General features: G+C 43.3%; 1 protein-coding gene across 1 annotated transcript in view; it reads left to right on the top strand.

Annotated features, from left to right (window-relative positions):
* The window catches only part of LOC140720674 (uncharacterized), a 189719-nt gene that overhangs the window by 64920 nt on the left and 99502 nt on the right, over positions 1-25297 (top strand). Inside the window, 5 exon segments of the mRNA XM_073035523.1 lie at positions 3010-3132; positions 8519-8641; positions 14030-14152; positions 19184-19306; positions 24687-24809. Of these exon segments, the coding sequence (XP_072891624.1) occupies positions 3010-3132; positions 8519-8641; positions 14030-14152; positions 19184-19306; positions 24687-24809 (615 nt within the window).

Below are 25297 nucleotides of genomic sequence, written 5' to 3'. Positions count from 1 at the left end.
AACAAAAATCCTAGGTTAGCTAAAAATATTTACAGAAGCCAAAGAAGGAGGGCGGCTTGGCTCTACCAAATTTAAGATTTTACTATTGGGCAGTTAATATACGGTATTTGATATTTTGGATACAAGAATTGACTACAGTTGCTGGCCCACAATGGGTAAATTTGGAATGTAAATCTGTGCAAGATTTCTCATTGATTTCAATCTTAGGATCTTCACTTCCCTTTTCGTTATTTAAAATGAATAAACAGATAACTAATCCTATAGTCAAGTATACATTACGAATCTGGTTTCAATTTCGTAAATTTTTTGGTTTGAATAAGTTTATACTGTCAAGTCCTATAACATCTAATTACTTTTTTCGACCATCTTCCATAGATCAAGCCTTTTTTTAATGGAAAACAAAAGGTATAACATGTTTTCGTGATCTGTTTTTGGATGATAACATTATGTCCTTCGAACAGTTATCTAATAAATATAATTTATCTAAAACCCATTTTTTTAGATATCTACAAGTTAGAAATTTTTTATATAATGAACTAAAGTCTTTTTCGAAAGTATGTCCATTGGACATTACAGAAAGAATTTTAGCTCTTAATCCTTGTCAAAAGGGCTTAGTTGCTATCATTTATAATATGATTATGAATCTACAACCAGATATATCAGAAAAAATTAAGAAGGAATGGCAGGAAGAACTGCATTGCCCTATATCTATTGAGCAATGGGAAAAAATTTTATTATTGGTAAACTCATCCTCTATCTGTGCTAAACATGCTCTAATACAATTTAAGGTTGTACATAGAGCTCACATGTCTAAAGATAAACTTGCTCGATTTTATTCGTATGTTAATTCAACCTGTGATAGATGTCATTCTGATATAGCTTCGTTGACTCATATGTTTTGGTCTTGTCCTTGTTTACAAAAATATTGGAAAGATATTTTTAATATTATTTCAAGAGTTTTAAATATTAATCTCCAACCACATCCTTTTACTGCAATTTTTGGCCTACCAATGATAGATAATAAGTGTTTATCCGCTTCATCCCAACGAATGATTGCATTTGTTACACTAATGGCTAGAAGATCCATTTTACTGAATTGGAAAGAAACTAACCCTCCAACTGTATTTCAGTGGTTTTCCCAAACTATTTCCTGTTTAAGTTTAGAAAAAATTAGAAGTGTGGTTTTTGATTCTTCAGTTAAATTTGAGGAAACTTGGAGACCATTTATTCAGCATTTTCATATGAATTAAACGGTCTGATCCTGAACCTTATTGTCACTATCCTGAATTGTATGGATGGAGGTTGGGAGTCATAGGCACTACTGTGTATATATATAACATTATGCGATTGCCCATGTTGGTTAGTTTCTTTTTTATTTAGTTGTTGTTGTTTTTTTTTTGGGGGTTTTTTTTCTCTTAAATCATTGATATTATAATATGAGTTTGAGAGATTCTATGTATTGATCAATATATATTTGAATGTCAATTAATCTATTATGTACTCTCAAATGTCTTGTAATAATATTTTTCTTCTGTTTTTTTTAAAAATTAATAAAAAGATTTGAAAAGAAAGAAAGAAAGAGAAGAGGGCATTTCTTGAGTGGTGAGGCTCCTTAAGGGTGGATGCTGCCTTCTTGAGGCAGCACCTTTTGAAGATTTCCTCTTTGGTAGGGAGGTGTGTGATCACAACAGAGGTGGCTGAGTCTGCGACTCTGCAGCCTCTTTCGATGCTGTGCATTGAAGCCTCCATACAACCAGTCAGAACGCTGTCCACTGTGCACCTGTAGAAATTTGCTAACCAGATCCAGAATGGCCTGGCACGAGACAGTGAACCTGGTCAGGTGTCAGATCTCTCTGGGTGACTATATCAGAGACAGTGACCACAAAGCCCTGACCTTTGCCGTAGGAATAGACAATATGGGGACATCGTGATGCAATTAGACAGGAACTTGGGAGTGTGAATTGGGAACAGATGTACTGGGACAAAGAGGGAATGCTTGATGGAAATGTGCAGGTTATTTTGGGAATACTTGCATGGAATTCTGGACAGACATTTTAAGGTGACAGGAGGCAAGTCTGGTGGGGATGTCAGTTTTTATGCTGTCAGGTGGAGGTGGGGACATTACAGACATTTACGACTCTTGGACACATGGGAGATAGAACAATGAAGGCCTATGTGGGAGGAAAGAATTAGACCTTGGAGTAGGGTAAAGGTTTGGCAGAACATTATGGGCTGAAGGGCCTGTACTGTGCTGTAACATTCTATGCTGAAGCTGCTGACCTTTTTCACCCATTGAGGATTCTCGTGTTCTTCCGACTTCCTTGTCCTGAAATCCACAATCAGTTCCTTGCTCTTTCTGTCAATGAGTGCAAGGTTGTTGTGACACCACTCAATCAGCTGCTCCATTTAACCCCTGTACACCCCCTAACTGAGATTCTGCCAGCAGGGGTGGTGTCAACACCGAATTCTGTAGATGTTGGCGATCTAAAGCAACACATAAAATACTGGAGGAACAGCATCTATGGAAATGAATAAACAATTGATGTTTCAGGCTGAGACCCATCAAGTCTGGATAGGAAGGGAGAACGTGCCAGGATGGAAAATGGTGGGTTGAGGGGACACTTTATGAATGGTACCTCTCCTTCAAATACCAGTAATCTCTTTAGACTCTGGAAAAGCAATTGCTAAGGGCTCTAATGCCAAATCAGAAAGCAGAGAGCTCAAAGGACAACCTTGTCTAGTTCCACGTTGGAGTTTATAGGGTTTAGAATTCTGAAGATTAATAAGGACCTGAGCGGAGGGAAATAAATAAAGTAATTTAATCCAATGAATAAAATTTGGCCGAAAATTAAATTTTTTTAAGTATGTAGAAAACCCAGGTTTTTACCAAACTTCCATAGAGTTCCTTGTGTACAAACAGGCGACTTTGGCATAATCCAGTTGCTTAAAGAGCACTTACACGTTTAATCCTCCCAGGGTCTTGTACTAATCTGGATTCTATTTTCTTAGGTAATAAAACCTGTGGAAGTTCTCAGTTCACATGCCGTGATGGACGTTGTGTGCCTGGAAGGTGGCAATGTGATGGGGATGCTGACTGTGCAGATGGATCAGATGAAAGTCCAGAAGTGTGTCGTGAGTATTGAGCTGAATCTACTAGATCTGGGGATGTAGTCATAGTCAACTCTGGATTATGAGGTCTGGAATTTCAACTACTTGGGTTAGTGTTTCTGCTCTAAGTTGTTTCATGAAACTCAGTTCTAATACATTTGGGGATTCTCAATTGGAACAGGATAGATTATTGCCAAAAAATTAAATGTTGGCAATGCTTGTACACTTCTATCATTATGGGTGTTTAAAATTAGATTAGTTGGTAATGTGACCGTTAGCAGCATGTATTTTCTGGGCCATTATACTGCAAATCAACAAACACAACAAGCTGGAGGGACTCAGCTGGTAAGGCAACATCCGCGGAAACGAATAGTTAACGTTTCGGGCCGAGACCCTTCGTCAGTCCTGTCCTGACGAAGGTTCTCGTCCCGAAACGTTGACTGTTCGTTTCCACGGATGCTGCCTGACCTGCTGAGTTTCTCCGGCTTGTTGTTCATGTTCCTTTGACCACAACATCTGCAGTGTACTTTGTGTTTACTGTAATGCAAATCAGGCTGCTGTGCAAATCCATGAGGTGTGCCTGCTCCCTAACCTGAGGGGTATGATGCAAGCCCTCGCCAGCTTTGCCACGTCCAATGAATAGATTGGGTTCCTAATTAGTCGCAGGTATAAGACGTGAATGAACCAGTGCACATGTTGAAGATGCGACAGTGGACTTGATGTCGGTGTGCCATTGATGACATTCAGGTCTTTCTTCGCAGTAAGGCGCAAGGGAGTAAATGAAACCCCTTCACTGGTTTGCCCCTCCACCTGCCCTTTCAGCAACTTCTGAGTGTAGTTAATGTAAACGCGTGGGGTCTCGTTTTGCTTTGTGCATGGTTTGCTTTTTGATAACAATAGATGGCTCAATTGGAGCGTTAAACTTTTAAGTATTTTCCCTGAACTTGAGGCTTGCCTCACTTTTGACCTTGTAATTGTAGCTTCAAACGCGTCGCGACTGTCTCTTGAAATAAAAGGGTTGAGGCCTTAGATTTCTTGGCTGGAGTGAATATTTGTGAAATATGGGTCAGTACAGGCTGGGAGGCGGAACATGCCATTCTAGTCTAGTGTCCCACTTATGGTGTAGCAAACCGCTACACAGTGAAGGTTACCGTGTTGGACTCGATTCCTGCTTCTGTTATTTGATGCCTTGAACCGCAGACCCACCTCTGAAAGTGATTGGTCAGCGAATTGTACTAACCGTCCAACGGTAACTCTCGGTGCCGCACTTCCTCCAGGGATTTTTATTGAAGCATGGCCTGTGCATAAACTTCATGCTGGCGTTTTCCCCTGAATTCCCATTTCACGTGAAATGGCACTTAAAGTAAGAACTACCTTTTAGATTTGCCAAAAATCATTAATGACCTTCACGTTAACATTTTTGCAGTGTGTACAAACAGACCCTCGGACACAACCCGCTCCCTGGGCAATTCTTTGTTGCGGAATACAATTGCTGTAGGTAAATTAGGCCATCTTCGTTCCCTTTGACTGTTTCGGTGCCGTTTGCAAATAACGAGTACTTAACTCAGACCACTAGTTAGCATGTAAATAAAAGTTCACTTGCTCAGTTAACTACATTCCCACGTGATTGTCGGTATAAAGAAAGGCTGATTATTTGAAGTTGCTGAGGATTATAATGACACTTGAAAAATTAGGATGCCGGCAACCTAAGGGCAATGGCTAAAGAATTGATAAAGACAAATGGAGGCTTTCCCTTGTACATCAAATGAATCATCATTTTGCAGGCAATGATTCTCCATGCACTTCACAAGTGAGCAGCTGCTTAGCCTGCCAGAAATGTTTCCCATTCCCAGATTGTGGAAGGGGTTAAAGGTCAATCCTTGCTGCTTTAGGGCAGTTCCTTCAGTCCTTCATATGGGACTTCATGAAGAGCTGAAGGTGTAGACCAGAAACTGAGGATTGAACAATCCCATGAATGTTGCAATGGGAATAAAGCTGGCAGCAAAGTGAAGGTGCTCGCCCCCTCCCCAAAACCCTGCTGAGTGGGGTAGATGACCAGGAAAATATGCAAGTGTTGGAGAACCTATACAAGTCCTTCAAAATAGCAGGGTGAAGGGGTACAGTTGGGATGGCCAAGTTTGTAAATGAGAATCAGGTTTATTATCACTGACACTGTAAAATCTGTTGTTCTGTGGCAGTAGTGAAGACAAAAAAACTGAGTTACCATTTTAAAAACAGTGCAGAACAGAAATGGGGAGATGGTGTTCATGGACTCTTTAGAAATCTGATGGTGTTGTGTTAGCTGTTAAAATGTTGAGTGTGGGTCTTCAGGCTCCTGTACCTTGCAGATGGTAGCAATGAGAAGAGGGCAGTTCTTGAGTGGTGAGGCTCCTTAAGGGTGGATGCCGCCTTCTTGAGGCAGCACCTTTTGAAGATTTCCTCTTTGGTAGGGAGGTGTGTGATCATAACGGAGCTGGCTGAGCTTGTGACTCTCTGCAGCCTCTTTCGATGCTGTGCGTTGAAGCCTCCATACAACCAGTCAGAACGCTGTCCACTGTGCACCTGTAGAAATTTGCTAACCAGATCCAGAATGGCCTGGCACGAGACAGTGAACCTGGTCAGGTGTCAGATCTCTCTGGGTGACTATATCAGAGACAGTGACCACAAAGCCCTGACCTTTGGCGTAGGAATAGGAATAGACAATATGGGGACATCGTGATGCAATTAGAGAGGAACTTGGGAGTGTGAATTGGGAACAAATGTACTGGGACAAAGGGGGGAAATGCATGATGGAAATGTCCAGGTTATTTACGGAATCTTGCATGGAATTCTGGACAGACATTTTAAGGTGACAGGAGGCAAGTCTGGTGGGGAGGTCAGTTTTGATGCTGTCAGGTGGAGGTGGGGACATTACAGACATTTACAACTCGGACACATGGGTGATAGAACAATGAATGCCTATGTGGGAGGAAAGAATTAGACCTTGGAGTAGGGTAAAGGTTTGGCAGAACATTATGGGCTGAAGGGCCTGTACTGTGCTGTAACATTCTATGCTGAAGCTGCTGACCTTTTTCACCCATTGAGGATTCTCGTGTTCTTCCGACTTCCTTGTCCTGAAATCCACAATCAGTTCCTTGCTCTTACTGTCATTGAGTGCAAGGTTGTTGTGACCTCACTCAATCAGCTGCCCCATTTAACCCCTGTATACCCCCTAACTGAGATTCTGCCAGCAGGGGTGGTGTCAACAGCAAATTTATAGCTGGTGTCTGAGCTTTGCCTGGCTTTACAGTAACATGCAGAATGGTAGGTGAAGCACAGTCCTTGACGTGTACCTGTGATTATCCGGGAAGAGAAGTTATTTCCAATCGCTCAGAGGCACACCAGCTTTCCATACCCGCAGCATGCATAATTCAAAGAGGGCGATCACACAGCTTCCACAGAATCCAATCCTGGATAAGCCCCCACAGTGTAGTCCCCGGTAAGCCTCAGGCTCACTCAGCTCGCTTCCGTCTAGGGGGAGCAGCCTTCGGCCTCTCCAAACTGGGTAATCAGCTTGTGTAGATGCTGTGTGATGTCCCCACCACACCAAATAACAGACAGTACACCATATGCGATTAATTGATTAGACTTTATATATCTTACTGGAACTATGTACTTAATAGAGATACAATATAAAAGGAAAATGTAAAAGGCGCCAAACTTATCAAAGTTCAACCACTTCGTGCACAACCATTAGAGCTCAGTTAACGAAGTCTTCTTGGCACCATTCAATTCCCTCAGACCTCCTCGACCCGCCGCCTGGGACCAACAACTGTGGTCGACCAGACGCTCCACACGAATCTGTCCTCGCCGAAAACACTGGGCCACGGACTCCCGCTCAGTGTCTGTTCTGTCGCCCAGCTTACAGCATCGCGCCATCTCTGTCTAAACCCCCCACGCCTTCCCCCCCCAAAAGCTCACGCAACACTAGCACACAGAGACCACAAGAAAGACTAACAGCTATCCCAATTGGTTAACAAATGAATACAATTCTCCTTATCAGTAATACAACCCAAACAAGCTGCGAGAGAAAGCTCTCTCACCAGTTAACATAACAAAGAAGCATTTTTAATTTTGATGTAACAAAGAAGCCAATTTCTTAGCCTCAGCAGTAACATAGAAGGAGAAACTCCTTACACAAGTCAGATTTTTGTCTGCTATAGATCTGTTGTGGTGGCAGGAAAATGACAGCAGCTCCAGGTCCTTGCTCAGGTAGTAAATTTGAGCCATCACAATCCCTCAAAGTGCTTCATCACAGTAGATGTGAGCAATAGTTGTTGAGGTAGCTCACCCTGGTCTTGCACAAATAACCAATATAATATGTCATGAAACTTGGAGGTAAGGAGGTTTTGGGCGGACCACGTGAAAGTGAGCGACATGGAAAGGACCAGCCAAGAAACGTCTCTGGTTAGGAAGTATAGGTTGAGTACCTATTATCTCTGAAATGCCTGGGGCCTAAAGTGTTTTGGACTTAATTTTATTTTTTGGATTTTGGAATATATAATGAGATGGCTTGAGATCCCCATGCACAACTCTGAATTTGCATGCCACCAGTAAGTAGTCGTTGTCTGACACTTGTACATCACACATGTACTTAATGGTGAAAATTATTGTATACTCTTAGTAATGAAATTATAATGTGTGCAGGGAAACAACAGCAACATTGGGAGAACACCTGAATCAGCTGTTGAACAACAACAACAGGCTTTCAGTCTCCACTTGCAATACTGTGTTTAGATGAAAAGATGACAGTATATGTGTTTTACTTTGGTTTTGCTATATGTAAGGTATAAGACCAATTAGTTGTAGACTTGCAAGCACGGAAATTTCTGTAGATGTTGGCGATCTAAAGCAACACATAAAATACTGGAGGATCAGCATCTATGGAAATGAATAAACAATTGATGTTTCAGGCTGAGACCCATCAAGTCTGGATAGGAAGGGAGAACGTGCCAGGATGGAAAATGGTGGGTTGAGGGGACACTTTATGAATGGTACCTCTCCTTCAAATACCAGTAATCTCTTTAGACTCTGGAAAAGCAATTACTAAGGGCTCTAATGCCAAATCAGAAAGCAGAGGGCTCAAAGGACAACCTTGTCTAGTTCCACGTTGGAGTTTATAGGGTTTAGAATTCTGAAGATTAATAAGGACCTGAGCAGAGGGAAATAAATAAAGTAATTTAATCCAATGAATAAAATTTGGCCGAAAATTAAATTTTTTTAAGGATGTAGAAAACCTAGGTTTTTACCAAACTTCCATAGAGTTCCTTGTGTACAAACAGGCGACTTTGGCATAATCCAGTTGCTTAAAGAACACTTACACGTTTAATCCTCCCAGGGTCTTGTACTAATCTGGATTCTATTTTCTTAGGTAATAAAACCTGTGGAAGTTCTCAGTTCACATGCCGTGATGGACGTTGTTTGCCTGGAAGGTGGCAATGTGATGGGGATGCTGACTGTGCAGATGGATCAGATGAAAGTCCAGAAGTGTGTCGTGAGTATTGAGCTGAATCTACTAGATCTGGGGATGTAGTCATAGTCAACTCTGGATTATGAGGTCTGGAATTTCAACTACTTGGGTTAGTGTTTCTGCTCTAAGTTGTTTCATGAAACTCAGTTCTAATACATTTGGGGATTCTCAATTGGAACAGGATAGATTATTGCCAAAAAATTAAATGTTGGCAATGCTTGTACACTTCTATCATTATGGGTGTTTAAAATTAGATTAGTTGGTAATGTGACCGTTAGCAGCATGTATTTTCTGGGCCATTATACTGCAAATCAACAAGCACAACAAGCTGGAGGGACTCAGCTGGTAAGGCAACATCCGCGGAAACGAATAGTCAACGTTTCGGGCCGAGACCCTTCGTCAGTCCTGTCCTGACGAAGAGTCTCAGCATAAAACGTTGACTCGTCGTTTCCGCGGATTCTGCCCGACCTGCTGAGTTTCTCCGGCTTGTTGTTCATGTTCCTTTGACCACAACATCTGCAGTGTACTTTGTGTTTACTGTAATGCAAATCAGGCTGCTGTGCAAATCCATGAGGTGTGCCTGCTCCCTAACCTGAGCGGTATGATGCAAGCCCTCGCCAGCTTTGCCACGTCCAATGAATAGATTGGGTTCCTAATTAGTCGCAGGTATAAGACGTGAATGAACCAGTGCACATGTTGAAGTTGCGACAGTGGACTTGATGTCGGTGTGCCATTGATGACATTCAGGTCTTTCTTCGCAGTAAGGCGCAAGGGAGTAAATGAAACCTCTTCACTGGTTTGCCCCTCCACCTGCCCTTTCAGCAACTTCTGAGTGTAGTTAATGTAAACGTGTGGGGTCTCGTTTTGCTTTGTGCATGGTTTGCTTTTTGATAACAATAGATGGCTCAATTGGAGCGTTAAACTTTTAAGTATTTGCCCTGAACTTGAGGCTTGTCTCACTTTTGACCTTGTAATTGTAGCTTCAAACGCGTCGCGACTGTCTCTTGAAGTAAAAGGGTTGAGGCCTTAGATTTCTTGGCTGGAGTGAATATTTGTGAAATATGGGTCAGTACAGGCTGGGAGGCGGAACATGCCATTCTAGTCTAGTGTCCCACTTATGATGTAGCAAACCGCTACACCGTGAATGTTACCGTGTTGGTCTTGATTCCTGCTTCTGTTATTTGATGCCTTGAACCGCAGACCCGTCTTGGAAAGTGATTGGTCAGCGAATTGTACTAACCGTCCAATGGTAACTCTCGGTGCCGCACTTCCTCCAGGGATTTTTATTGAAGCATGGCCTGTGCATAAACGTCATGCTGGCGTTTTCCCCTGAATTCCCATTTCACGTGAAATGGCACTTAAAGTAAGAACTACCTTTTAGATTTGCCAAAAATCATTAATGACCTTCACGTTAATATTTTTGCACTCTGTACAAACAGACCCTCGGACACAACCCGCTCCCTGGGCAATTCTTTGTTGCGGAATACAATTTCTGTAGGTAAATTAGGCCATCTTCGTTCCCTTTGACTGTTTCGGTGCCGTTTGCAAATAACGAGTACTTAACTCAGACCACTAGTTAGCATGTAAATAAAAGTTCACTTGCTCAATTAACTATATTCCCACGTGATTGTCGGTATAAAGAAAGGCTGATTATTTGAAGTTGCTGAGGATTATAATGACACTTGAAAAATTAGGATGCCGGCAACCTAAGGGCAATGGCTAAAGAATTAATAAAGACAAATGGAGGCTTTCCCTTGTACATCAAATGATTCATCATTTTGCAGGCAATGATTCTCCATGCACTTCACAAGTGAGCAGCTGCTTAGCCTGCCAGAAATGTTTCCCATTCCCAGATTGTGGAAGGGGTTAAAGGTCAATCCTTGCTGCTTTCGGGCAGTTCCTTCAGTCCTTCGTATGGGACTTCATGAAGAGCTGAAGGTGTAGACCAGAAACTGAGGATTGAACAATCCCATGAATGTTGCAATGGGAATAAAGCTGGCAGCAAAGTGAAGGTGCTCGCCCCCTCCCCAAAACACTGCTGAGTGGGGTAGATGACCAGGAAAATATGCAAGTGTTGGAGAAACAAATACAAGTCCTTCAAAATAGCAGGGTGGGGGGTACAGTTGGGATGGCCAAGTTTATAAATGAGAATCAGGTTTATTGTCACTGACACTGTAAAATTTGTTGTTTTGTGACAGTAGTGAAGACAAAAATACAGTGAGTTACCATTTTAAAAACAGTGCAGAACAGAAATGGGGAGATGGTGTTAATGGACTCTTTAGAAATCTGATGGTGGTGTGTTAGCTGTTAAAATGTTGAGTGTGGGTCTTCAGGCTCCTGTACCTTGCAGATGGTAGCAATGAGAAGAGGGCAGTTCTTGAGTGGTGAGGCTCCTTAAGGGTGGATGCTGCCTTCTTGAGGCAGCACCTTTTGAAGATTTCCTCTTTGGTAGGGAGGTGTGTGATCATAACGGAGCTGGCTGAGCTTGTGACTCTCTGCAGCCTCTTTCGATGCTGTGCGTTGAAGCCTCCATACAACCAGTCAGAACGCTGTCCACTGTGCACCTGTAGAAATTTGCTAACCAGATCCAGAATGGCCTGGCACAAGACAGTGAACCTGGTCAGGTGTCAGATCTCTCTGGGTGACTATATCAGAGACAGTGACCACAAAGCCCTGACCTTTGGTGTAGGAATAGGAATAGACAAAATGGGGACATCGTGAAGCAGTTAGAGAGGAACTTGGGAGTGTGAATTGGGAACAAATGCACTGGGAGAAAAGGGGAAATGCATGATGGAAATGTCCACGTTATTTAGGGAATCTTGCATGGAATTCTGGACAGACATTTTAAGGTGACAGGAGGCAAGTCTGAGGCGGAGGTCAGTTTTGATGCTGTCAGGTGGAGGTGGGGACATTACAGACATTTACGACTCTTGGACACATGGGTGATAGAACAATGAATGCCTATGTGGGAGGAAAGAATTAGACCTTGGAGTAGGGTAAAGGTTTGGCAGAACATTATGGGCTGAAGGGCCTGTACTGTGCTGTAACATTCTATGCTGAAGCTGCTGACCTTTTTCACCCATTGAGGATTCTCGTGTTCTTCCGACTTCCTTGTCCTGAAATCCACAATCAGTTCCTTGCTCTTACTGTCATTGAGTGCAAGGTTGTTGTGACCTCACTCAATCAGCTGCCCCATTTAACCCCTGTATACCCCCTAACTGAGATTCTGCCAGCAGGGGTGGTGTCAACAGCAAATTTATAGCTGGTGTCTGAGCTTTGCCTGGCTTTACAGTAACGTGCAGAATGGTAGGTGAAGCACAGTCCTTGACGTGTACCTGTGATTATCCGGGAAGAGAAGTTATTTCCAATCGCACAGAGGCACACCAGCTTTCCATACCCGCAGCATGCATAATACAAAGAGGGCGATCACACAGCTTCCACAGAATCCAATCCTGGATAAGCCCCCACAGTGTAGTCCCCGGTAAGCCTCAGGCTCACTCAGCTCGCTTCCGTCTAGGGGGAGCAGCCTTCGGTCTCTCCAAACTGGGTAATCAGCTTGTGTAGATGCTGTGTGATGTCCCCACCACACCAAATAACAGACAGTACACCATATGCGATTAAATGATTAGACTTTATATATCTTACTGGAACTATGTACTTAATAGAGATACAATATAAAAGGAAAACGTAAAAGGCGCCAAACTTATCAAAGTTCAACCACTTCGTGCACAACCATTGGAGCTCAGTTAACGAAGTCTTCTTGGCACCATTCAATCCCCTCAGAGCTCCTCGACCGGCCGCCTGGGACCAACAACAGTGGTCGACCAGACGCTCCACACGAATCTGTCCTCGCCGAAAACACTGGGCCTCGGACTCCCGCTCAGTGTCCGTTCTGTCGCCCAGCTTACAGCATCGCGCCTTCTCTGTCTAAACCCCCCACGCATTCCCCCCCAAAAGCTCACGCAACACTAGCTCACAGAGACCACAAGAAAGACTAACAGCTATCCCAATTGGTTAACAAATGAATACAATTCTCCTTATCAGTAATACAACCCAAACAAGCTGCGAGAGAAAGCTCTCTCACCAGTTAACATAACAAAGAAGCATTTTTAATTTTGACGTAATAAAGAAGCCAATTTCTTAGCCTCAGCTGTAACATAGAAGGAGAAACTCCTTACACAAGTCAGATTTTTGTCTGCTATAGATCTGTTGTGGTGGCAGGAAAATGACAGCAGCTCCAGGTCCTTGCTCAGGTAGTAAATTTGAGCCATCACAATCCCTCAAAGTGCTTCATCACAGTAGATGTGAGCAATAGTTGTTGAGGTAGCTCACCCTGGTCTTGCACAAATAACCAATATAATATGTCATGAAACTTGGAGGTAAGGAGGTTTTGGGCGGACCACGTGAAAGTGAGCGACATGGAAAGGACCAGCCAAGAAACGTCTCTGGTTAGGAAGTATAGGTTGAGTACCTATTATCTCTGAAATGCCTGGGGCCTAAAGTGTTTCGGACTTAATTTTATTTTTTGGATTTTGGAATATATAATGAGATGGCTTGAGATCCCCATGCACAACTCTGAATTTGCATGCCACCAGTAAGTAGTCGTTGTCTGACACTTGTACATCACACATGTACTTAATGGTGAAAATTATTGTATAGTGTTAATAATGAAATAATAATGTGTGCAGGGAAACAACAGCAACATTGGGAGAACACCTGAATCAGCTGTTGAACAACAACAACAGGCTTTCAGTCTCCACTTGCAATACTGTGTTTAGATTAAAAGATGACAGTATTTGTGTTTTACTTTGGTTTTGCTATATGTAAGGTATAAGAACAATTTGTTGTAGACTTGCAAGCACGGAAATTTCTGTAGATGTTGGCGATCTAAAGCAACACATAAAATACTGGAGGATCAGCATCTATGGAAATGAATAAACAATTGATGTTTCAGGCTGAGACCCATCAAGTCTGGATAGGAAGGGAGAACGTGCCAGGATGGAGAAAGGTGGGTTGAGGGGACACTTTATGAATGGTACCTCTCCTTAAAATACCAGTAATCTCTTTAGACTCTGGAAAAGCAATTGCTGAGGGCTCTAATGCCAAATCAAAAAGCAGAGGGCTCAAAGGACAACCTTGTCTAGTTCCACGTTGGAGTTTATAGGGTTTAGAATTCTGAAGATTAATAAGGACCCGAGCGGAGGGAAATAAATAAAGTAATTTAATCCAATGAATAAAATTTGGTCGAAAATTAAATGTTTCTAAGGATGTAGAAAACCTAGGTTTTTACCAAACTTCCATAGAGTTCCTTGTGTACAAACAGGTGACTTTGGCATAATCCAGTTGCTTAAATAACACTTACACGTTTAATCCTCCCAGGGTCCTGTACTAATCTGGATTCTATTTTCTTAGGTAATAAAACCTGTGCAAGTTCTGAGTTCACATGCCGTGATGGACGTTGTTTGCCTGGAAAGCGGAAATGTGATGGGGAAGCTGACTGTGCGGATGGATCAGATGAAAGTCCAGAAGTGTGTCGTGAGTATTGAGCTGAATCTACTAGATCTGGTCATCGTCAGTCCTGTCCTGACGAAGGGTCTTGGCCTGAAACGTTGACTGTTCGTTTCCACGGATGCTGCCTGACCTGCTGAGTTTCTCCGGCTTGTTGTTCATGTTCCTTTGACCACAACATCTGCAGTGTACTTTGTGTTTACTATAATGCAAATCAGGCCGCTGTGCAAATCCATGAGGTGTGCCTGCTCCCTAACCTGAGCGGTATGATGCAAGCCCTCGCCAGCTTTGCAATGTCCAATGAATAGATTGGGTTCCTAATTAGTCGCAGGTATAAGACGTGAATGAACCAGTGCACATGTTGAAGTTGCTACAGTGGACTTGATGTCGGTGTGCCATTGATGACATTCAGGTCTTTCTTCGCAGTAAGGTGCAAGGGAGTAAATGAAACCTCTTCACTGGTTTGCCCCTCCACCTGCCCTTTCAGCAACTTCTGAGTGTAGTTAATGTAAACGCGTGAGGTCTCGTTTTGCTTTGTGCATGGTTTGCTTTTTGATAACAATTGGAGCGTTAAACTTTTAAGTATTTGCCCTGAACTTGAGGCTTGCCTCACTTTTGACCTTGTAATTGTAGCTTCAAACGCGTCGCGACTGTCTCTTGAAATAAAAGGGTTGAGGCCTTAGATTTCTTGGCTGGAGTGAATATTTGTGAAATATGGGTCAGTACAGGCAGGGAGGCGGAACATGCCATTCTAGTCTAGTGTCCCACTTGTGGTGTAGCAAACCCTACACAGTGAAGGTTACCGTGCTGGACTCGATTCCTGCTTCTGTTATTTGATGCCTTGAACCGCAGACCCGCCTCTGAAAGCGATCGGTCAGCGAATTGAATTAACCGTCCAATGGTAACTCTCAGTGCCGCACTTCCTCCAGGGATTTTTATTGAAGCATGGCCTGTGCATAAACTTCATGCTGGCGTTTTCCCCTGAATTCCCATTTCACGTGAAATGGCACTTAAAGTAAGAACTACCTTTTAGATTTGCCAAAAATCATTAATGACCTTCACGTTAACATTTTGTACTCTGTACAAACAGACCCTCGGACACAACCCACTCCCTGGGCAATTCTTTGTTGCGGAATACAATTGCTGTAGATAAATTAGGCCATCTTCGTTCCCTTTGACTGTTTAGGTGCTGGTTGCAAATAACGAGTACTTAACTCAGACCACTAGTTAGCATGTAAATAAAAGTTCACTTGCTCAATTAACTACATTCCCACGTGATTGTCGGTATAAAGAAAGGCTGATTATTTGAAGTTGCTGAGGATTATAATGACACTTGAAAAATTAGGATGCCGGCAACCTAAGGGCAATGGCTAAAGAATTGATAAAGACAAATGGAGGCTTTCCCTTGTACATCAAATGAATCATCATTTTGCAGGCAATGATTCTCCATGCACTTCACAAGTGAGCAGCTGCTTAGCCTGCCAGAAATGTTTCCCATTCCCAGATTGTGGAAGGGGTTAAAGGTCAATCCTTGCTGTTTTAGGGCAGTTCCTTCAGTCCTTCGTATGGGACTTCATGAAGAGCTGAAGGTGTAGACCAGAAACTGAGGATTGAACAGTCCCATGAATGTTGCAATGGGAATAAAGCTGGCAGCAAAGTGAAGGTGCTCGCCCCCTCCCCAAAACACTGCTGAGTGGGGTAGATGTCCAGGAAAATATGCAAGTGTTGGAGAAACAAATACAAGTCCTTCAAAATAGCAGGGTGAGGGGTACAGTTGGGATGGCCAAGTTTGTAAATGAGAATCGGGTTTATTATCACTGACACTGTAAAATCTGTTGTTCTGTGGCAGTAGTGAAGACAAAAATACAGTGAGTTACCATTTTAAAACAGTGCAGAACAGAAATGGGGAGATGGTGCTCATAGACTGTTTAGAAATGTGATGGTGGTGTGTTAGTTGTTAAAATGTTGAGTGTGGGTCTTCAGGCTCCTGTACCTTGCAGATGGTAGCAATGAGAAGAGGGCATTTCTTGAGTGGTGAGGCTCCTTAAGGGTGGATGCTGCTTTCTTGAGGCAGCACCTTTTGAAGATTTCCTCTTTGGTAGGGAGGTGTGTGATCACAACAGAGGTGGCTGAGTCTGTGACTCTGCAGCCTCTTTCGATGCTGTGCGTTGAAGCCTCCATACAACCAGTCAGAACGCTGTCCACTGTGCACCTGTAGAAATTTGCTAACCAGATCCAGAATGGCCTGGCAGGAAAGAGTGAACCTGGTCAGGTGTCAGATCTCTCTGGGTGACTATATCAGAGACGGTGACCACAACTCCCTGACCTTTCCCTTGGGAATAGACGATATGGGGACATCGTGATGCAATTAGACTGGAACTTGGGAGTGTGAATTGCGAACAGATGTAATGGGACAAAGTGGGGAATGTATGATGGAAATGTGCAGATTATTTAGGGAATACTTGCATGGAATTCTGGACAGACATTTTAAGGTGACAGGAGGCAAGTCTGGGGGGGGAGGTCAGTTTTTATGCTGTCAGGTGGAGGTGGGGACATTACAGACATTTACGACTCTTGGACACATGGGTGATAGAAAAATGAAGGCCTATGTGGGCGGAAAGAATTAGGCCTTGGAGTAGGGTAAAGGTTTTTCTGAACATTATGGGCTGAAGGGCCTGTACTGTGCTGTAACATTCTATGCTGAAACTGCTGACCTTTTTCACCCATTGAGGATTCTCGTGTTCTTCCGACTTCCTTGTCCTGAAATCCACAATCAGTTCCTTGCTCTTTCTGTCATTGAGTGCAAGGTTGTTGTGACCCCACTCAACCAGCTGCTCCATCTCACCCCTGTACACCCCCTAACTGAGATTCTACCAGCAGCTGTGGTTTCAACAGCAAATTTATAGCTGGTGTCTGAGCTTTGCCTAGTTTTACAGTAACGTGCAGAATGGTAGGTGAAGCACAGTCCTTGACGTGTGCCTGTGATTATCAGGTAAGAGAAGTTATTTCCAATCGCACAGAGGCACACCAGCTTTCCATACCCGCAGCATGCATAATTCAAAGAGGACGATCACACAGCTTCCACAGAATCCAATCCTGGATAAGCCCCCACAGTGTAGTCCCCGGTAAGCCTCAGGCTCACTCAGCTCGCTTCCGTCTAGGGGGAGCAGCCTTCGGCCTCTCCAAACTGGGTAATCAGCTTGTGTAGATGCTGTGTGATGTCCCCACCACGCCAAATAACACACAGTACACCATATGTGATTAAATGATTACACTTTATATATCTTACTGGAACTATATACTTAATAGAGATACAATATAAAAGGAAAACGTAAAAGACGCCAAACTTATGAAACTTCAACCACTTCGTGCACAACCGTTGGAGCTCAGTTAACGAAGTCTTCTTGGCACCACTCAATCCCCTCAGACCTCCTCGACCCGCCGCCTGGGACCAACAACAGTGGTTGACCAGACGCTCCACACGAATCTGTCCTCGCCGAAAACACTGGGCCTCGGACTCCCGCTCGGCGTCCGTTCCGTCGCCCAGCTTACAGCATCGCGCCTTCTCTCTCTAAATCCCCCCACGTCTTCCCCCACCAAAAGCTCACGCAACACTAGCTCACAGAGACCACAAGAAAGACTAACAGCTATCCCAATTGGTTAACAAATGAATACAATTCTCCTTATCAGTAATACAACCCAAACAAGCTGCGAGAGAAAGCTCTCTCACCAGTTAACATAACAAAGAAGCATTTTTAATTTTGACGTAACAAAGAAGCCAATTTCTTAGCCTCAGCAGTAACATAGAAGGAGAAACTCCTTACACAAGTCAGATTTTTCTCTTCTATAGATCTGTTGTGGTGGCAGGAAAATGACTGCAGCTCCAGGTCCTTGCTCAGGTAGTAAATTTGAGCCATCACAATCCCTCAAAGTGCTTCATCACAGTAGATGTGAGCAATAGTTGTTGAGGTAGCTCACCCTGGTCTTGCACAAATAACCAATATATTATGTCATGAAACTTGGAGGTAAGGAGGTTTTGGGCGGACAACGTGAAAGTGAGCAACATGGAAAGGACCAACCAAGAAACGTCTCTGGTTAGGAAGTACAGGTTGAGTACCTATTATCTCTGAAATGCCTGGGGCCTAAAGTGTTTCGGACTTAATTTTATTTTTTGGATTTTAGAATATATAATGAGATGGCTTGAGATCCCCATGCACAGCTCTGAATTTGCATGCCACCAGTAAGTAGTCCTTGTCTGACACTTGTACATCACACATGTACTTAATGGTGAAAATTATTGTATACTGTTAATAATGAAATTATAATGTGTGCAGCATAACAACAGCAACATTGGTAGAACACCTGAATCAGCTGTTGAACAACAACAACAGGCTTTCAGTCTCCACTTGCAATACTGTGTTTAGATGAAAAGATCACAGTATTTGTGTTTTACTTTGGTTTTGCTATATGTGAGGTATAAGAACAATTAGTTGTAGATTTGCAAGCACGGAAATTTCTGTAGATGTTGGTGATCTAAAGCAACACATAAAATACTGGAGGATCAGCATCTATGGAAATGAATAAACAATTGATGTTTCAGGCTGAGACCCATCAAGTCTGGATAGGAAGGGAGAACGTGCCAGGATGGAAAATGGTGGGTTGAGGGGACACTTTATGAATGGTACCTCTCCTTCAAATACCAGTAATCTCTTTAGACTCTGGAAAAGCAATTACTAAGGGCTCTAATGCCAAATCAGAAAGCAGAGGGCTCAAAGGACAACCTTGTCTAGTTCCACGTTGGAGTTTATAGGGTTTAGAATTCTGAAGATTAATAAGGACCTGAGCAGAGGGAAATAAATAAAGTAATTTAATCCAATGAATAAAATTTGGCCGAAAATTAAATTTTTTTAAGGATGTAGAAAACCTAGGTTTTTACCAAACTTCCATAGAGTTCCTTGTGTACAAACAGGCGACTTTGGCAAAATCCAGTTGCTTAAAGAACACTTACACGTTTAATCCTCCCAGGGTCTTGTACTAATCTGGATTCTATTTTCTTAGGTAATAAAACCTGTGGAAGTTCTGAGTTCACATGCCGTGATGGACGTTGTTTGCCTGGAAGGTGGCAATGTGATGGGGATGCTGACTGTGCAGATGGATCAGATGAAAGTCCAGAAGTGTGTCGTGAGTATTGAGCTGAATCTACTAGATCTGGGGATGTAGTCATAGTCAACTCTGGATTATGAGGTCTGGATTTTCAACTACTTGGGTTAGTGTTTCTGCTCTAAGTTGTTTCATGAAACTCAGTTCTAATACATTTGGGGATTCTCAATTGGAACAGGATAGATTATTGCCAAAAAATTAAATGTTGGCAATGCTTGTACACTTCTATCATTATGGGTGTTTAAAATTAGATTAGTTGGTAATGTGACCGTTAGCAGCATGTATTTTCTGGGCCATTATACTGCAAATCAACAAGCACAACAAGCTGGAGGGACTCAGCTGGTAAGGCAACATCCGCGGAAACGAATAGTCAACGTTTCGGGCCGAGACCCTTCGTCAGTCCTGTCCTGACGAAGGGTCTCAGCATAAAACGTTGACTCGTCGTTTCCGCGGATTCTGCCCGACCTGCTGAGTTTCTCCGGCTTGTTGTTCATGTTCCTTTGACCACAACATCTGTAGTGTACTTTGTGTTTACTGTAATGCAAATCAGGCTGCTGTGCAAATCCATGAGGTGTGCCTGCTCCCTAACCTGAGCGGTATGATGCAAGCCCTCGCCAGCTTTGCCACGTCCAATGAATAGATTGGTTCCTAATTAGTCACAGGTATAAGACGTGAATGAACCAGTGCACATGTTGAAGTTGCTACAGTGGACTTGATGTCGGTGTGCCATTGATCACATTCAGGTCTTTCTTCGCAGTAAGGCGCAAGGGAGTAAATGAAACCCCTTCACTGGTTTGCCCCTCCACCTGCCCTTTCAGCAACTTCTGAGTGTAGTTAATGTAAACGCGTGAGGTCTCGTTTTGCTTTGTGCATGGTTTGCTTTTTGATAACAATAGATGGCTCAATTGGAGCGTTAAACTTTTAAGTATTTGCCCTGAATTTGAGGCTTGCCTCACTTTTGACCTTGTAATTGTAGCTTCAAACGCGTCGCGACTGTCTCTTGAAATAAAAGGGTTGAGGGCTTAGATTTCTTGGCTGGAGTGAATATTTGTGAAATATGGGTCAGTACAGGCAGGGAGGCGGAACATGCCATTCTAGTCTAGTGTCCCACTTATGGTGTAGCAAACCGCTACACCGTGAATGTTACCATGTTGGACTCAATTCCTGCTTCTGTTATTTGATGCCTTGAACCGCAGACCCGCCTCTGAAAGCGATTGGTCAGCGAATTGTACTAACCGTCCAATGGTAACTCTCGGTGCCGCACTTCCTCCAGGGATTTTTATTGAAGCATGGCCTGTGCATAAACTTCATGCTGGCGTTTTCCCCTGAATTCCCATTTCGCGTGAAACGGCACTTAAAGTAAGAACTACCTTTTAGATTTGCCAAAAATCATTAATGACCTTCACGTTAATATTTTTGCACTCTGTACAAACAGACCCTTGGACACAACCCACTGCCTGGGCAATTCTTTGTTGCGGAATACAATTTCTGTAGGTAAATTAGGCCATCTTCGTTCCCTTTGACTGTTTCGGTGCCGTTTGCAAATAACGAGAACTTAACTCAGACCACTAGTTAGCATGTAAATAAAAGTTCACTTGCTCAATTAACTATATTCCCACGTGATTGTCGGTATAAAGAAAGGCTGATTATTTGACGTTGCTGAGGATTATAATGACACTTGAAAAATTAGGATGCCGGCAACCTAAGGGCAATGGCTAAAGAATTGATAAAGACAAATGGAGGCTTTCCCTTGTACATCAAATGAATCATCATTTTGCAGGCAATGATTCTCCATGCACTTCACAAGTGAGCAGCTGCTTAGCCTGCCAGAAATGTTTCCCATTCCCAGATTGTGGAAGGGGTTAAAGGTCAATCCTTGCTGTTTTAGGGCAGTTCCTTCAGTCCTTCGTATGGGACTTCATGAAGAGCTGAAGGTGTAGACCAGAAACTGAGGATTGAACAGTCCCATGAATGTTGCAATGGGAATAAAGCTGGCAGCAAAGTGAAGGTGCTCGCCCCCTCCCCAAAACACTGCTGAGTGGGGTAGATGTCCAGGAAAATATGCAAGTGTTGGAGAAACAAATACAAGTCCTTCAAAATAGCAGGGTGAGGGGTACAGTTGGGATGGCCTAGTTTGTAAATGAGAATCAGGTTTATTGTCACTGACACTGTAAAATCTGTTGTTCTGTGGCAGTAGTAAAGACAAAAAAAACTGAGTTACCATTTTAAAAACAGTGCAGAACAGAAATGGGGAGATGGTGTTAATGGACTCTTTAGAAATCTGATGGTGGTGTGTTAGCTGTTAAAATGTTGAGTGTGGGTCTTCAGGCTCCTGTACCTTGCAGATGGTAGCAATGAGAAGAGGGCAGTTCTTGAGTGGTGAGGCTCCTTAAGGGTGGATGCTGCTTTCTTGAGGCAGCACCTTTTGAAGATTTCCTCTTTGGTAGGGAGGTGTGTGATCATAACGGAGCTGGCTGAGCTTGTGACTCTCTGCAGCCTCTTTTGATGCTGTGCGTTGAAGCCTCCATACAACCAGTCAGAACGCTGTCCACTGTGCACCTGTAGAAACTTGCTAACCAGATCCAGAATGGCCTGGCACGAGACAGTGAACCTGGTCAGGTGTCAGATCTCTCTGGGTGACTATATCAGAGACAGTGACCACAAAGCCCTGACCTTTGCCGTAGGAATAGACAATATGGGGACATCGTGATGCAATTAGACAGGAACTTGGGAGTGTGAATTGGGAACAGATGTACTGGGACAAAGAGGGAATGCTTGATGGAAATGTGCAGGTTATTTTGGGAATACTTGCATGGAATTCTGGACAGACATTTTAAGGTGACAGGAGGCAAGTCTGGTGGGGATGTCAGTTTTTATGCTGTCAGGTGGAGGTGGGGACATTACAGACATTTACGACTCTTGGACACATGGGTGATAGAACAATGAATGCCTATGTGGGAGGAAAGAATTAGATCTTGGAGTAGGGTAAAGGTTTGGCAGAACATTATGGGCTGAAGGGCCTGTACTGTGCTGTAACATTCTATGCTGAAGCTGCTGACCTTTTTCACCCATTGAGGATTCTCGTGTTCTTCCGACTTCCTTGTCCTGAAATCCACAATCAGTTCCTTGCTCTTACTGTCATTGAGTGCAAGGTTGTTGTGACCTCACTCAATCAGCTGCCCCATTTAACCCCTGTATACCCCCTAACTGAGATTCTGCCAGCAGGGGTGGTGTCAACAGCAAATTTATAGCTGGTGTCTGAGCTTTGCCTGGCTTTACAGTAACGTGCAGAATGGTAGGTGAAGCACAGTCCTTGACGTGTACCTGTGATTATCCGGGAAGAGAAGTTATTTCCAATCGCACAGAGGCACACCAGCTTTCCATACCCGCAGCATGCATAATTCAAAGAGGGCGATCACACAGCTTCCACAGAATCCAATCCTGGATAAGCCCCCACAGTGTAGTCCCCGGTAAGCCTCAGGCTCACTCAGCTCGCTTCCGTCTAGGGGGAGCAGCCTTCGGCCTCTCCAAACTGGGTAATCAGCTTGTGTAGATGCTGTGTGATGTCCCCACCACGCCAAATAACAGACAGTACACCATATGCGATTAAATGATTAGACTTTATATATCTTACTGGAACTATGTACTTAATAGAGATACAATATAAAAGGAAAACGTAAAAGGCGCCAAACTTATCAAAGTTCAACCACTTCGTGCACAACCATTGGAGCTCAGTTAACGAAGTCTTCTTGGCACCATTCAATCCCCTCAGACCTCCTCGACCCGCTGCCTGGGACCAACAGCAGTGGTCGTCCAGACGCTCCACACGAATCTGTCCTCGCCGAAAACACTGGGCCTCGGACTCCCGCTCAGTGTCTGTTCTGTCGCCCAGCTTACAGCATCGCGCCTTCTCTGTCTAAACCCCCCACGCATTCCCCCCCAAAAGCTCACGCAACACTAGCACACAGAGACCACAAGAAAGACTAACAGCTATCCCAATTGGTTAACAAATGAATACAATTCTCCTTATCAGTAATACAACCCAAACAAGCTGCGAGAGAAAGCTCTCTCACCAGTTAACATAACAAAGAAGCATTTTTAATGTTGACGTAACAAAGAAGCCAATTTCTTAGCCTCAGCAGTAACATAGAAGGAGAAACTCCTTACACAAGTCAGATTTTTGTCTGCTATAGATCTGTTGTGGTGGCAGGAAAATGACAGCAGCTCCAGGTCCTTGCTCAGGTAGTAAATTTGAGCCATCACAATCCATCAAAGTGCTTCATCACAGTAGATGTGAGCAATAGTTGTTGAGGTAGCTCACCCTGGTCTTGCACAAATAACCAATATAATATGTCATGAAACTTGGAGGTAAGGAGGTTTTGGGCGGACCACGTGAAAGTGAGCGACATGGAAAGGACCAGCCAAGAAACGTCTCTGGTTAGGAAGTATAGGTTGAGTACCTATTATCTCTGAAATGCCTGGGGCCTAAAGTGTTTCGGACTTAATTTTATTTTTTGGATTTTGGAATATATAATGAGATGGCTTGAGATCCCCATGCACAACTCTGAATTTGCATGCCACCAGTAAGTAGTCGTTGTCTGACACTTGTACATCACACATGTACTTAATGGTGAAAATTATTGTATACTGTTAATAATGAAATAATAATGTGTGCAGGGAAACAACAGCAACATTGGGAGAACACCTGAATCAGCTGTTGAACAACAACAACAGGCTTTCAGTCTCCACTTGCAATACTGTGTTTAGATTAAAAGATCACAGTATTTGCGTTTTACTTTGGTTTTGCTATATGTAAGGTATAAGAACAATTAGTTGTAGACTTGCAAGCACGGAAACTTCTGTAGATGTTGGCGATCTAAAGCAACACATAAAATACTGGAGGATCAACATCTATGGAAATGAATAAACAATTGATGTTTCAGGCTGAGACCCATCAAGTCTGGATAGGAAGGGAGAACGTGCCAGGATGGAGAAAGGTGGGTTGAGGGGACACTTTATGAATGGTACCTCTCCTTAAAATACCAGTAATCTCTTTAGACTCTGGAAAAGCAATTGCTGAGGGCTCGAATGCCAAATCAAAAAGCAGAGGGCTCAAAGGACAACCTTGTCTAGTTCCACGTTGGAGTTTATAGGGTTTAGAATTCTGAAGATTAATAAGGACCCGAGCGGAGGGAAATAAATAAAGTAATTTAATCCAATGAATAAAATTTGGTTGAAAATTAAATGTTTCTAAGGATGTAGAAAACCTAGGTTTTTACCAAACTTCCATAGAGTTCCTTGTGTACAAACAGGTGACTTTGGCATAATCCAGTTGCTTAAATAACACTTACACGTTTAATCCTCCCAGGGTCCTGTACTAATCTGGATTCTATTTTCTTAGGTAATAAAACCTGTGCAAGTTCTGAGTTCACATGCCGTGATGGACGTTGTTTGCCTGGAAAGCGGAAATGTGATGGGGAAGCTGACTGTGCGGATGGATCAGATGAAAGTCCAGAAGTGTGTCGTGAGTATTGAGCTGAATCTACTAGATCTGGTCATCGTCAGTCCTGTCCTGACGAAGGGTCTTGGCCTGAAACGTTGACTGTTCGTTTCCACGGATGCTGCCTGACCTGCTGAGTTTCTCCGGCTTGTTGTTCATGTTCCTTTGACCACAACATCTGCAGTGTACTTTGTGTTTACTATAATGCAAATCAGGCCGCTGTGCAAATCCATGAGGTGTGCCTGCTCCCTAACCTGAGCGGTATGATGCAAGCCCTCGCCAGCTTTGCAATGTCCAATGAATAGATTGGGTTCCTAATTAGTCGCAGGTATAAGACGTGAATGAACCAGTGCACATGTTGAAGATGCTACAGTGGACTTGATGTCGGTGTGCCATTGATGACATTCAGGTCTTTCTTCGCAGTAAGGCGCAAGGGAGTAAATGAAACCCCTTCACTGGTTTGCCCCTCCACCTGCCCTTTCAGCAACTTCTGAGTGTAGTTAATGTAAACG

Source organism: Hemitrygon akajei, chromosome 2 (assembly GCF_048418815.1).
Source record: "Hemitrygon akajei chromosome 2, sHemAka1.3, whole genome shotgun sequence".
NCBI lineage: Eukaryota > Metazoa > Chordata > Chondrichthyes > Myliobatiformes > Dasyatidae > Hemitrygon > Hemitrygon akajei.
Note: the sequence above shows the minus strand (reverse complement) of the source record. Positions and strands in the feature narration are given on the sequence as shown.